This window comes from Pseudophryne corroboree, chromosome 11, assembly GCF_028390025.1.
Source record: "Pseudophryne corroboree isolate aPseCor3 chromosome 11, aPseCor3.hap2, whole genome shotgun sequence".
Classification (NCBI taxonomy): domain Eukaryota; kingdom Metazoa; phylum Chordata; class Amphibia; order Anura; family Myobatrachidae; genus Pseudophryne; species Pseudophryne corroboree.
The window spans coordinates 330,454,404-330,469,690 of NC_086454.1; the positions used below are offsets into that span (position 1 = coordinate 330,454,404).

General features: G+C 46.4%; 1 protein-coding gene across 1 annotated transcript; it reads left to right on the plus strand.

The window, feature by feature from the left end:
• Positions 1-13,246: 13,246 nt before the first annotated feature.
• On the plus strand, positions 13,247-14,785 carry LOC134968782 (protein kinase C theta type-like). Its single transcript, XM_063944267.1, has one exon. The coding sequence runs from the start codon at positions 13,247-13,249 to the stop codon at positions 14,783-14,785; it is 1,539 nt and encodes a 512-aa protein (XP_063800337.1).
• Positions 14,786-15,287: the final 502 nt, after the last annotated feature.

Genomic DNA, 15,287 nt, shown 5'->3' on the forward strand with positions numbered 1-15,287 from the left:
TCCTCTCCTTGTCACGGTAGTCCAGAAATTTGTCAATTACTGGGCGGGGCCTCCTATCAGGTCCATCACGCTCTGGGCCCAACCTATGGGCTCGTTCAATGCAAGCGGCGTCCATGTCACTACAGAGGTTGAGCGCCTCGACCAGCTGTATACCTATAAAATCTATCAGGGCCGACCCTCTAACCTGTTTGGGGATACCCACAAAGCGGAGGTTATTTCGCTGGTGTCGATTTTCTAAGTCGTCCACTTTGTCGACAAGCGCTTGGTAGGAGGCCATAGTAGATGTGTTGGACGACTGAATGGCAAGTAAGTCATCTTCAACGTCACTAACCCTTTGTTCCAGTGCGCCCAGCCTATTAGTGTGGTCAGTCAAGGAGGTTAAAGCTGAATCTAAGGACGTTTGTAATTTGTCTAACCTTTTATCAATTTTAGGCATAAGTTGGTCAAATTTAGCCTCAAATCTGGGGAGGAAATTTAGAAATTTTTCGTCTATCATAGGCATGAGTAGTTCAAATTTCTCCTCTATTTTTGTCATTAACACATTAAGTAATGACGATGCCACGTCCGAAGATGGTGCATGAGGTCCTCCTCTCTCCCCCGCTGAATGTATGGGAGAGGAGCCACCCTGCGGTGAAGGTGGAGAAGGGCCAGACTTCGCTGGCGTTTTTTGGGGATTAACCATAGTACGAGTAGTTCTGGGTGGGAGTGAGGACAGTGGCTTGTTAAGGAACTTGTCCATACACCAAGCTAAAAGATAAGTAACCCAAACTTCAAAGTATCAATGGATAAAGCAGTTCCAACCCGGAATTGATATAACAAAATAGAAAAGAGACCGCTCCCCTGAGAATCAGTGAGGTCACATCCTAAAAATCAAACAGTAAATACTAGAGTAAAAATTACCCTAAGCGTAATATAACAGTGAGTGTGCTTAGGTAGTTGTATAATATTCTGAGTAGTAGTTGAAGCACAAACATTGAGACCCAAAACATATTACATACAGTGGCAACAAGGAAGTCACATATCAAGATAAATAGGTAAACAGCGTTGTAAAAGTTTTCCACTGCAAAAGATCTTAAATGTTTTTCTCCAGTGGTATAGTGCAGCACTGCGGATTCTATAACAAGTATTTTCAAACCAGCCACCAGGTGGCAATATAATCACAGAAAAGAATATCAATATCTCAGCATGCAGGTTGTACGCATATATATACAGGCGGGCAATCAATGTTAAGGTGAGAGAAGAAGCGAAAGAAAATAGAAATAAAATAATAAGATAAAAATTTTTTTATAACAGTCCTGCAATTCAAGAGGACAGATACGTGTCCCTTCAGTATATAGGACAGTTCACACCTTCAGTTAGTTAAATGTGAGAAACAGTTGGAGCCTGGTTAAGAACAGTCCACAGTACAGCTCAGAGCAGCTCTCCCCGTACGTCCCTGAGATCACGGACACAATATTGGTCCAATTGTCCAGGAGTTATGAGGGTATCAGAGAAAAGAAGGGTGCAAGAGGGATCACTGAGTGGGGAGGTAGAGCATGTGTGTGTGGGGGGGGGGTATGGAGCACATACAAGGAGGGAACAAATTAAAGTATAGGGGGAGTGTAGGCAGTTATAAGAAGTGTTAATGGAAAAAAGATGGGGTCACACAAACAGTATTAGTACCTGGGGGAGAGTATCAGAGCAGCGTGGAATTGCGGATCAGGCAGGCGCGTTGTGATGAGCTCGGTATAGACTCCCACGCTGCCTCCTTAGCAGGACATTGGGTCAGGATCCGAGCACCCCACGTTCGCTTCCGCCTGTGTTCAGGAATATTGCCACCCAGCACCACCGCAAAGTTCCTCCGGGATAGGTATAAATGTCCAGGAATCAGGGCAGGAGCAATGAAGGAGGGTCAGCCGGGAAGGAGACGGATCCAGGAGTCAGAGGACCGGGACACAGGAAGCAGGGGTCGTATGAGGAGCCCAGACACCCCACAACTGAAGGCACTGCAGCAAATACCCAGTCAGGGTCATCTACCTCTGTAGCAGCTCTGGGGCATCCACAGGCTGATGTCGCATCCAGGCAGATCAAGGTTATGGCGGTGATGGTGTCCACAGCAGCGGGGCTCTAGCGTCAGCCAGTGTCGTGAGAAACGTGCAGAGCCGGGGTGGAGAGCAGCCGCGTCACTCCAGCAGGTGAGCCGCAGTGAGCTCCCCGAGGCAGGGGGGGCCCCCGTCAGCCAGCGCGTAGCCCACGGGCACCAGCGATAATGAGAAGGTAGGAGTCCCAGGCCACGATGCCCACCGAGTCTTCGGCTCAGTCACCAGGTTTCCCGCCAGACAGTGTCCCACGCCGGATCCACAACCAGCCGCCTCAGGGCTGTAAGGGTAGACCGCAGGTAACTTCCAAGGGTCGGGCGGCATACAGGGCGGTGAAGGGAGCCATCCGGTCACAGGCAGCAACAAGAGGTTGTTAGTGTGCAGGAGCACGGCTTCGCACCAGCACCACGCTGGCGGTTATGCGGGCCATCTCTGCTGATGGCTTGACTTCGGGGTAAATATCCACGGACGGGCACAATATGGGCATCCACGGGTGCACGGAAGATTCCACAGCAGTGTGGTATAAATCGGGTCCTTGCAGAACCCCAAACAGGGAAGGATTATCCACGATAGTTCAGGCAGCGTGGAGGAGCAGGATTAAAAAGCGGCCATGCCAGCTGGCTCCGCCCCCCGGAAGTCAGCTGCCCGCTATTTGTTCCCGAGCTGCCTGTCTGGAATCATATCTGCAGCTGTGGCGTGACTGTTGCTGGCCGTCCTCGTATCCCGCCAGACAGCACCTCCAGCCTGCCACCATGCGCATCGGGGAAGTGGCTGTGGTAATTCCTGTCTCTGCGCTATCACGCCACTCTCCTGTCCCCTCTGTCTTGTCCATATCCTGTCTGTCCTTGCCCTGTCACCTCTGTCATGTTCCTGTCACTCCTTTCTCCGGTCCCCTCTGTCCTGATCCTGACACCTCTGTTCTATCCCTGCCAATGTGACCTCTGTCCTGGCCTTGTCACTTCTGTACTGTCCCTGTCACCACTATCCTGCCTTTTGTTTTGCCATCACTGTCCTGTCACTGTCACCTCTTTCTTGCCCTTTCACCTCTGTCCTTGTCCTGTCCCCACTGTCATGTCCCTGTCACCACTTTCTCTTGTCCCCTCTATTATGTCTGGTCCCTGTTCCCCCTGTCCTAACCCTTTCCCTGTCTCCATTTGCCTCCCCAGTCACCCACTATCTCCCTGTTACCACCCCCCTGTCACGCCTGCTTCACCAGTCACTCCCCAAAATCTCCCTGTTTCAGTCTCTCAGTCACCCATTATCTCCATGGGGTGGGGGGGCATTCAGAATCTTGTCTAGGGCATCAAATTGGCTAGGGCCGGCTCTGTCTGGGCCACCCCTGCAGCAGTATACAAAGATTTGAGGGTAGTCTCAATCTTACGATCAGCTGTGTCCTTTAGGGAGGCTGCACCAGGAACAGGTACTACTATTTTATGTGAGCGCCTGGAGACTGACATATCCACTATCGGTGGATTTTCCCATTTTTTCCCTATCTTCAGGAGGAAAAGGAAAGGTGATAATAACCGCCTAGGAATTTTACATTTTTCTTGTCTGGATTAACCTGTGGTTCTTCAAACAGGGTATTTAATTCCTTTGAAACAGGAAAAGTGGCTGAGGATTTTTTCTTTACATTAAAGTAAGATTCCTCAGACTCCTCTGTCACCTTTGCAGGAATATTTAGAACTTCTCTGATAGACTCTATGAGAGCCTCTACACCTTGCAACATAATACCCTCCCCTACCTCTATGTCCACCTCACCTTCCTCCATTTCTGTCCCGTCATCATCAGAGTCAGAATGCAGGATATGGGCCAAAGTATGTTTTTGCGGATCAATGGTAGAGGACTGAGACGCTGGTCTGTGTACCGAGTCCTTTTGCATAAACGCAGTCATAGATTTTCTCAAATATTGCGTCTCTTTCTTATTACAATATAATTTAGTAGAGATGGTGGAAATCTTCCCCCGAATGGAGTCCAGCCATGCTGGCCCCGCCCCACTAGCCTGAGAAGGGATACTACAGTGAGTACACACTAGTGAACCCCCTGGGGAAGAGGAACGCTGTGCCTTACATGAAACACACAGTTTGCCTGACATACTGCAGCAGTAACAGTACACACACAGGAAAAGGTTAAATACACAATTAACCTACAAAGAGCCCTTCCCGATAGACACAGAGAGAGAAGAGAACCAGCACATGGTGCCCTTATCGCTAAAGCCAAGCTTAGCCGGGTCGCAGACAAAGTATCTAGATTAGGGACTTAGTACCCTAGTATATAGCTCCCCCCTGCTATGACACCCTGATACCGCTGAGGTGATCTGGAGTCTCTCCGGAAGAGCTGCGCGACCCTGTTGTCAGCATCTGTGCTGCTGCAGTGAGGAAAAATGGCGCCTGTGAGCTGCTGGATCTGCTCATATTGAAGCCCCGCCCCTGCAATGGTGCACAGTCTTCCCGCTCTTCTTTATACTGGCTTAGTGTCTAAGGGCCTAATTCAAACCTGACCGCTCGCTAGGGATTTTTTGCACTGCTATGAGCAGATAGTCCCCGCCCATAGGGGAGTGTATATTCGCTTTGCAAGTGTGCGCTCACATGTGCAGCTGGGCAGTACAAAAAATATTTGTGCAGTTTCTGAGTTGCTCAGAACTTAACCCTTGCGATCACGTCAACCCTTCTGGTCCCGGAATTGACGTCAAACACCCGCCCTGCAAACGCTTGGACACGCGTTTTTCTAAACACTCCCAAAAAATGGTTAGTTGACATCCACAAACGCCTTCTCTCTGTCAATCACCTTGCAATCGGCTGTGCAAATGGATTCTTCGTAAAACCCATTGCACAGCAATAATACGCTTTGTATCCGTGCAGTGCACGTGCGCATTGCGGTGTATACGCATGTGCAGTTCAGACCTGATCACAGTGCAGCGAAAAAAACTAGCATGCAATCAGGTCTGAATGACCCCCTAAGTGCGTAAAATGGAGTAAGCCCCCTTTTAAGCCTGTATTGCCAGTCTGGGTACGGTGTACACAACCCTAAGTCTGGAGACTCATTCCGCTGCGTGTAGAATCCGTGCGTCTACGTACCCTAATGCCGCCATAATGGCCGATGACCCGCTTGCCGGGACGCCAACTTTGTACTCACCACTCTTTCTTCTGGGTGTTAGGGGTGGTGGCGTGCTGCGGGAATGTACGCTCGCTGTGGTGGGGATTGCGAATAGTTCCCTCAGGAGCTCAGTGTCCTGTCAGTGGGGAACGGGACCATTAACCCTTAGTGGGGTCCCACGAAGCAGGCAGGCTGCTGCCATCCAGTCCTGCCTGAAAATAACAAACTTTAAAAATAAATGCAGAAAACTCTTCAGGAGCTTCCAGAGATGTGACCGGCTGCGTCGGTCGCATTTTCTAAACTGAGTCTGGTAGGAGGGGAAGAAGGTATGTTTTGGGAGATAGATTAGCGCACTAGGTATAGATAATATGTAAGTAAACCGGTATTGTAGAGAGATAAATTAATTATACCTATTTGTCATATCCTAGGAGAGGAACAAATGATATTTTTACTTTTGTTTTGTAGGGCCGGTGGTGTTCCCTGGAGTTGTAAAAGTATATAAATTGTCGTAAGTAGAAAAGACAACTCTTTTTTTATGGGGCACTCTTATATAATAAAACTTAACTTTTAATTAAATCAAAAAGACTCACTTTAACATACACACATATAACATGTCATTCTAAAAAGCATTGTAGGATTTCAATTTATGGACCTCTATCTATGTTCCTAAATTGGAACAAAGTAATGTGGTGGTTTTATAGGAACCAGTTAAATGATTCAATAGCCATGAAACATAATGACAATGTAACACTCCCTTCAGATCAAGAAATAATATCAATCCTTTTCAGGAGATATTTTTACAGTCGCCCTCTAGAACAACATTGTTGCCAAATGCATACTGTCTCTCTGTCTGCCCTGTGTGGAAAAGGGGTGTGGTATTGAAAGTCAACAGTAATTAGGTCGACAATGTCTAGGTCGACCACTATTGGTTGACAGTAACAAGGTCGACAGGGTGTCTAGGTCGACAGGGTCTTTAGGTCGACATGTTCTAGGTCGACAGGTCAAAAGGTCGACATGAGTTTTTAATGTTATTTTGGTGTCGTTTTCTTCGTAGAGTGACCGGGAACCCCAATTAGTGCACCGCGTCCCCTCGCATGGCTCGCTTCACTCGCCATGCTTCGGGCATGGTGCCTTCACTCCGCTACCGCTTCGCTCGGCACAGATTACCGTTCCAATCATAGTCCACGTGGATCATTAAGTATGAAAAGGTTCAAAAAAAGAAAAAAATTGTGAAAAACTCATGTCGACCTTTTGACCTGTCGAAAATCATAAAATTAAACAGAGGACAGAGAAAAAAGTTAGAAGGAAGTGGGGCGCAATATGTAACATATGCAGAGTTTCTGCTCTTGACAATTTGCTACAAGAACATTGACTTTTCAATGAGAGAACCTCCTGGAGCATATGTACTGGTCCCAAGACCTGTATCTGCTGTTAACACTCAGTATACCCTGTGTTGGGCATGAGTTAATGAGAGTACAGGGGAGAGGTCCCTAAATGAAGATACAGTTATCACCATAATATGCTCAAAATCAGTGTGCCCAAAATGAAAAATAATCATAAAAATGAATAATAAGTAAAAAATCCCCATAGTTCATAAATGTGAAGCAATTGTCACAATTTAAGTGGTAGAAGGATGGATAGTAGTGAGATAGGAATCCTTGAGGAAGATGTATTAACCTGGAGAAGGCATAAGGAAGTGATAAACCAGTGATATGTGCAATGGTGGCCATTCCGAGTTGTTCGCTCGGTAATTTTCTTTGCATCGCAGCGATTTTCCGCTAATTGCGCATGCGCAATGTTCGCATTGCGACTGCGCCAAGTAAATTTGCTATACAGTTAGGTATTTTACTCACGGCATTACGAGTTTTTTACTTTGTTCTGGTGATTGTAATGTGATTGACAGGAAGTGGGTGTATCTGGGCGGAAACTGTCCGTTTTATGGGTGTGTGCGAAAAAACGCTACAGTTTCTGGGAAAAATCGTGGGAGTGGCTGAAGAAACGGAGGAGTGTCTGGGCGAACGCTGGGTGTGTTTGTGACGTCAAACCAGGAATGACAAGCACTGAACTGATCACTGAACTGATTGCAGATGCCGAGTAAGTGTGGAGCTACTCAGAAACTGCTAAGAAGTGTCTATTCGCAATTCTGCTAATCTTTCATTCGCAATTTTGATAAGCTAAGATTCATTCCCAGTAGGCGGCGGCTTAGCGTGTGCAAACTTGCTAAAATCGGCTTGCGAGCGAACAACTCGGAATGAGGGCCAATGTGTTAAAGGCACCAGCCAATCAGATCCTAACTATTAATTTACATATTGGAGCTGATTGGCTGGTGGCTTTATCACTTTGCACATATCACTGGTTTATCACTTCCTTATACTTTCTCCAGGTTAATACATCAGCCCCCCTATTCCATGCTGATGGTGATGCAGATCACAAACAAAGAATATCAGAGTGGAAAATCTAGGAAAAAATAGAATTCGCAAGCGTTAATCATCCCGGGATTCTACTGTCAATCGTATCTTAAGACATAGAATAGAAGATGAGAGGCCCCTCAGATGTTTGCACAGGAGTGAGAATGGTGTAAGAAGTGCGCTTCTGCTGTCCGTATTATACTGATATAAGCCGATGAGAGAGCACAGAATTCTAGGGTGAAAGAATTATATTAACCTTGATATTTATTAATCTCTCATAGATTGTATTTATTTATGTATTTTGTGAGGAAAAAATGTAACTTGCTGTAAATGATACATCTCTGATAGTATACATTATCCAATGAGTCCAAGAAACAATGCCCCCTTATATGTGCAGAAATATATCCACTAATAATCCCAGGGTTATTGTTATAATATTATTAGCAAAGTAGCAGATAGACAATCCTGGAAAAGGGTGGAAAACTTAAATCTAAATAGGATGCATATATGGTTTAAAAGTATATATATATATATATATATATATATATAAAGGCATTTCATTTGCTAACAGCGTCTTAACTGCATGCCCCCAAATAACATATGTATAGAGGTAATTTACTCAAACACTAGTATAAATTCCTATAGAACTAATATACAGCCGTTTGAGAAAAATTGATTATCACTATCCTCTGTTAATAATTCCTGTAAGTGTGCTGCTGGGGAGACTGTACTTATCTCATGCAATTGATTGCAGTCCTGTTATGATCCTGATACTCAGGTCAGGGGAGATCTTATACGGTGGGACCTGAATACCAGGACGTAATGCTGGGAAAGGGAAACGGAATGGGAATAGCCCCTGGCACCCTACCTCCGTTGTCTCACCCGTGCTGTCAGTACACTCTTGCGAGACTATGGTTTCTTGGGCCCATGGCAGCCGCGTTTGAAGGGCGGATTACGTCTGCCCAACTCCGATGCCCCCTCAGGCCTTAATGAGAGACAAAGAGTGAACTGAGACAGGGTGATGACAAGGGGCCCTCTAACTAAACAACAAGGCCAGGGGCTACTGGCAAACCTGAAACTAAAAGTATGCGCGGCTTACCGCCAAGGAAAAGAACAACCAAAATATTCCACTTGTCCATTCTCCTACACGGTACCGCCGAGTACCGAAGAGGACTATGGAAGCGGAAACCTCCGCAAATGCACCAGTACAAGAAAACAATACTAAAAGTGGCATAGGCCGCAACACGCGGCAGGGCCGCCACTCACGAAACCAAGTGGGAACCTCAATCGACTGCCACAGGTAAATGAGGACCAGAAGAACTCCTTGGGACCAGGTGACTAACTCCAAGATTCAGGAACTCAGAGAACTGGAGGGACCAGACACAGCTAACCAGGAACAGACGTTCACCAAACATGAGCAGCATGCAGGAAGCTATCACCGGCGTCTGTGTGAGGCACTGAGGAGGCATATAACAGAGAACCCTCCAATAAGAGCACAGAGCCCCAATTACACACAATCTCGTGCAGCTGCCTTGCTGCACGACCAGAGAACATCTGTGAACACTTAATTAATCACAAACTGCAACGGGGAACGCGGTCCGCCTATGGCGTCCCCGTTGCTATGGACCCGGCGGCTCGGCGCGCACGGCGTCCTAGCATTGCTAGGGACCCGGCGGCTCAGCGCGCATGGCGTCATAGCGTTGCTAGGGACCCGGCGGCTCAGCGCGCGGCGTCCCTAGTTGCTAGGCGCCGGGCAAGGAGGAAGCCGCGAACCGCGGCGCCTAACAGTCCTCCTTCAGCGCTTGTCACTGGAGGCACTTGTTCTTAATCGGCAGGTGCATCAGGTGTGGCTTCCCGTTCCCCGTGTGTCTGTGATCAGAGGCACTCACTGTAATTGGTGTCGGCGGGCGCCGTTAATATAGCTGTCCCCTCTATGTCTGGTCATCACTGGGGATGGTTCTGCATGGTAGCGCCGATGACAAGTGATTCTAACTCCGACGGGTCTGACCCATGCGCCAGAGCAGTAACGGTGGCGTGCACGTGCGCTGTGTCTCCTACGTGCACGTTTCACCTGGGCGGCTTCATCAGGGAATGTGGAATCCTACCTTACAGATGCAATATTTACCTGTCCAGGTATAGTCCCGTCATCCAATCACAGTGTGCATCGGGTTTCCTCCAATTAGGTAAGACCGGATGCAACTCAATGATTCATGGGATATGTAGTTTGTTGTATCCAAAAATCAAACGAAAAAGCGGCATAGTTTTCTTATGAAATGTACATCTACCAACCATACTAATGTATTCATAATTTAGATAAATATTCTTTATATTTATAGAGATTCTAGTGTTTGTCCAGTTCAGCGCGGATTTTATATATAAAAATATATATATATATATATATGCACATATACATACATATATATACATGCATACACATACACATACATACATATTCCATATATGCCAAAGAAAAAATGTTTTTAGGGAGAAAAAATGTTTTTAATCTAACAAACAATTATTATTATTCTGGCTGTTAGGGGTGGTGGCGTGCTGCGGGAATGTACGCTCGCCGTGGTGGGGTTTGCGAATAGTTCCCTCAGGAGCTAATGTCCTGTCAGCGGGGAACGGGACCATTAACCCTTAGTGGGGTCCAGTGGCGGATTTAGCGGTGGGCGATTAGGGCGAACGCCCCCCCTACACATACCGGCACCGGGATGGAGGCCGGGTCCCGACGCAGTGTTGGGAACGTGGTGGAGAGCGGTGCAGCGCGGCGGGGAAAGGGGAGAGAGAGAGAGCGTCCTGACGCGCATACAGCGGCTGAGCGGCCTCTGTTCTGACCACGCCCTTTCCTTCCTGTACGCGCGTCAGGACGCTCTCTCTCTGTCCCCGTCCCCCGCCGCGCTGCACCGCTCTCCACCTCATTCCCAATGCCGCTGCGGCACCCGGCCTCCATCCGACTCCTCATGCTGCTGGCTGCAGCAGGTGTCACTGTCAGTGTATGCCAGCCATGTCTCCTACCCTCCAAGCTAAAGTAAGTGTGTGTGTGTGTGTGTGTGTGTGTGTGTGTGTGTGTGTGCCCCCTCAGTGTTCCATGTCTCCCCCCTCCGCTCCTAGCTAAAGTGCCTGTGTTCCATGTCTCCCCCCTCTTCTCCTAACTAAAGTGTATATGTCCCTGCATTATTTTGGCTTATTCAGTGTACTGTAATGTGAATTTCGGCTCATTCCACATGCTGTAATGTGAATTTCAGCTCATACATTGTGCTATGATGTGAATTTCGGCTCATTCAGTGTGCTATAATGTGAATTTTGGCTCATTCTGCGTGCTATAATGTGAATTTTGGCTCATTCTGCATGCTATAATGTGAATTTCGTCCCAGTCAGTGTGCTATAATGTGAATTTCGGCTCATTCTGTGTGCTATAATGTGAATTTTGGCTCATTCTGCATGCTATAATGTGAATTTCGGCCCAGTCAGTGTGCTATAATGTGAATTTCGGCCCAGTCAGTGTGCTATAATGTGAATTTCGGCTCATTCTGTGTGCTATAATGTGAATTTCGGCTCATTCAGTGTGCTATAATGTGAATTTCGGCTCATTCAGTGTGCTATAACGTGAATTTTGGCTCATTCTGCGTGCTATAATGTGAATTTTGGCTCATTCTGCATGCTATAATGTTAATTTTGGCTCATTCTGCGTGCTATAATGTGCATTTCGGCTCATTCTGCGTGCTATGATGTGCATTTCGGCTCATTCAGTGTGCTATGATGTGCATTTCGGCTCATTCAGTGTGCTATGATGTGAATTTTGGCTCATTCTGTGTGCTATAACGTGAATTTTGGCTCATTCTGCGTGCTATAATGTGAATTTCGGCTCATCCAGTGTGCTATAATGTGAATTTCGGCTCATTCAGTGTGCTATAATGTGAATTTTGGCTCATTCTGCGTGCTATAACGTGAATTTTGGCTCATTCTGCGTGCTATAATGTGAATTTCGGCTCATACAGTGTGCTATAATGTGAATTTTGGATCATACTGTGTGCTACAATGGGGGTAATTCCAAGTTGATCGCAGCAGGACATTTTTTAGCAGTTGGGCAAAACCATGTGCACTGCAGGGGAGGCAGATATAACATGTGCAGGGAGAGTTAGATTTGGGTGGGTTATTTTGTTTCTGTGCAGGGTAAATACTGGCTGCTTTATTTTTACACTGCAATTTAGATTGCAGATTGAACACACCACACCCAAATCTAAGTCTCTCTGCACATGTTATATCTGCCTCCCCTGCAGTGCACATGGTTTTGCCCAATTGCTAACCAAATTCCTGCTGCGATCAACATGGAATTACCCCCAATGTGAATTTCAGCTCATACAGTGTGCTATAATGTGAATTTCGGCTCATTCTGTGTGCTGTAGAAACAGAATTTGTCGGCAGATAAGAACCACTTGGCCCATCTAATCTGCCCCTTTTTTTTTTTTACATTATTTTTTATCTCTAACCTTATCTGATCCTTATTTCTTTGTAAGAATATCCTTGTATCTATGCCATGCATGTTTAAATTGCCCTACTGTCTTAGCCTCTACCACCCCTGATGGAAGGAATGGCGATTCGCCAGTCTGTATCACCAGTGTGCAGGGTTCTCTCCACTAACTGGCAACATTTTATTAGTAATGGCAACAATAGGAAATTTAGAAGCGAACGGGAAGGGCATTACTAAGAGGGAGGGGCTATGATTAGGGGGAGGAGTCATAATTCTTAAACCGCCCCCCCCTAAAAGTTAAGTCTAGATCCGCCACTGGTGGGGTCCCAGGAAGCAGGCAGGCTGCTGCCATCCAGTCCTGCCTGAAAATAACAAACTTTAAAAATAAATGCAGAAAACTCTTCAGGAGCTTACAGAGATGTGAGCGGCTCCTCCGGGCACATTTTCTAAACTGAGTCTGGTAGGAGCAGCATAAAGGGAGGAGCCAGCACACATAACCAAACTTCTATAGTGCCCATGGATCCAAGTTGACCCATCTATACCCCATGGTACTAATGGATTCCCAGTATCCCCTAGGGCGTAAGATTGTATTATTAAAAGTATTTTTAAATGATTCATGTAAAAAAGTGAAGGGAGATGTGGGATAAATAAATGTAACTTTAATTTGACAATGTACCGTACATATATTACTGTATAGATTGTAAGACCCCCACATACATTATCGACGGACTGACGCTATTTCCTGTCTGTTATTGCATAATAATTATAATTTATTAATCTGTGTAAAATAAGTCTGCAGGCCTTATATGGTTCAATAACAAATATTGGAAGATAATATGATGTGTGCGGAAGTTTTTCCTTCGTGTTTACTATCACCTGACTCTACCAGGGAAAAGGAAGTACAATAATGGCCCCAAAAATTCTCATCCTAGAGCACCAAGGTTGTGAGGGAGTTTTCTTACATTAAACCTGTTTATATTATAAGGACAGCAGGTAGCAAGCAGTGACACTGGGCCTACAGCAGCTGATGATGATGTCACAATGCTGCTGATGATGTCACGAAGCTTTGTGATGTCACTGGCTGCTGGCTCAGGGGCTCACGAACCTCATTTACATTATTGTATCTTCACCTATTCTAGTGTGAAGCTGCTTTTCTTTGCCCTTGGCAAAATTGTTTGTATTGTTTCTACAATATGAGTCCAAAAAAGAGAAAGCGACCAAATAACAACGGGTCTGCTACAAAGGAGCTAGCGGCTCCTAGCAAGAGGAAGAAGGAGGATGGATGTGAGGAGAAAGGCGATGTTTCCAAAATCGTAATGTCTGCAGACATTCAGGTGCGTGAGGAGAATCAGTCAACTGAGAAAGCATCAAAGACTCTTCAAAATAAGAGAAAAAGAGAGTCATCAGAGGAGTCCCCAACTATGAGGAAGGTGAGAAAGACCAGCAGCGGCAAAACTGAGGACATGCTTAAGAAAGTGGCCACTAAAAGATCCTCAGACAGGACAGAGGACAGTGGACCGTGTAAGAAAAAGAAAGAGGAGGAACATCGTGACAGTCCAGACGAGGGACCCAGTGTGCCCATCATACCCCAGGCATCTGGACGGAGGGGCATAAAGAGAACTCACACAAGTGAGGAAATTGGCCACAAAAATAAGAGATCAGCAGGTGCAAGTGGGATATCCGTAGCCAGCACCCCAGAAACATCAGCTGCGTCTCACGTGCTAGCCAGTTTGACCTTCCACAGAATGCTTGGAGAGGGCGGCTTCGGGAAGGTGTTCCTAGCTTCCCATTACACCAGCAAACAGCGTCTGGCAGTGAAAGTAATAGAAAAGAGGAAAGTATTGAACAGCATTAAGAAATACTCCATGTGTGTAGAGAGAGAGGTGCTGAAAATAACTGGGGAGAGTGCACTTTTCCCACACACATATGCTGCATTCCACACACCGGGCCATGTATTCTTTGTAATGGAGTACCTGAGTGGTGGAGACCTCTTCCAATTAATACAGAGCAGAGGACCATTTGATGTTCCTACCATCAGATTTTTTGCAGCAGAAATACTCGGTGGGCTGCAGTTCCTGCACACAAGAGGCATTGTCCACAGGGACATTAAGACAGACAATATACTTCTGGATGCATCTGGCCATGTGAAAATCGCAGATTTTGGACTCTCTGTGATGAATGTCCATGACGACATGAAAATCTCAGGACAAACTGGGACTCTGTATTACATGGCCCCAGAGGTTATCTGTAACTTCCCATATAACATCATGGTAGACCTCTTTTCATTCGGGGTAGTATTATTTGAAATGGCTACCGGAGTATACCCCTTTCATGCTGGCAATGATTCCACCAAGATTGCGCTGTCTATCATGCATGATGCTCCATGCTATCCGAGCAATCTCCATCCAGAGATTAGAGACATCATTGAAAGACTCTTATGCAAAGACCCAGAGGAGAGACTGAATCGCTGTAGTAACATCTCATGTCATCCATTCTTCAAGTCCATAAACTGGGAGAAGCTAGAGGCCGGCAGGATAACTCCCCCATTTACCATGTATCCTGCCCCAGAGACAATGGCTGAAGTTATACCGGTGGATGACCTGCTCTCACTTACAGAATCTGCAATATCTGCAGAGGATGAGAGCCTGTTCACAGGATTCTCCTTTACCAGTGACATGTGGACAACAATGAACTGCGTAAGACAAACCAGCAGCCGCTGCATCCTCCTCTAGGCAGTAGCACCACCAGCTGCCTCCTCCTCCAAGCACAAGCACCACCAGCTGCCTCCTCCTCCTGGCAGCAGCACCACCAGCTGCCTCCTCATCCCGGCAGCAGCACCACCAGCTGCCGCCTGCTCCCGGTAGAAGCACCACCTGCTGCCTCCTCATCCCGGCAGTAGCAATACCAGCTGCCTTATGCTCCCGGTAGAAGCACCACCTGCTGCCTAAATGCATATAGGCCAGGTGAGGGACTTGCAGAATATTGGGGTCCCTTGACGTGGGCTGCAAGCTTAAATATTTTGATCAAAACATGATAAAACCTCCTCTAATTTATTTGTTATATGCACACAGATTTGCAGTATATTATTGTTACAGCCCACATAAAATGTCTTTCAGTTTTATAAAAATATATGGCATTAATACTGCCACGCAGCTGGTACCATGTACAATATGGGTAACACCGAGTGCTGGCATATTTTTTTGTTTGAAAATAGTTTGCCTAGTGCTATTATGG

Bases quoted from the DNA above. Each gene is read 5' to 3' on its own strand.
- LOC134968782 (XM_063944267.1), top strand. From the start codon at position 13,247: ATGAGTCCAAAAAAGAGAAAGCGACCAAATAACAACGGGTCTGCTACA.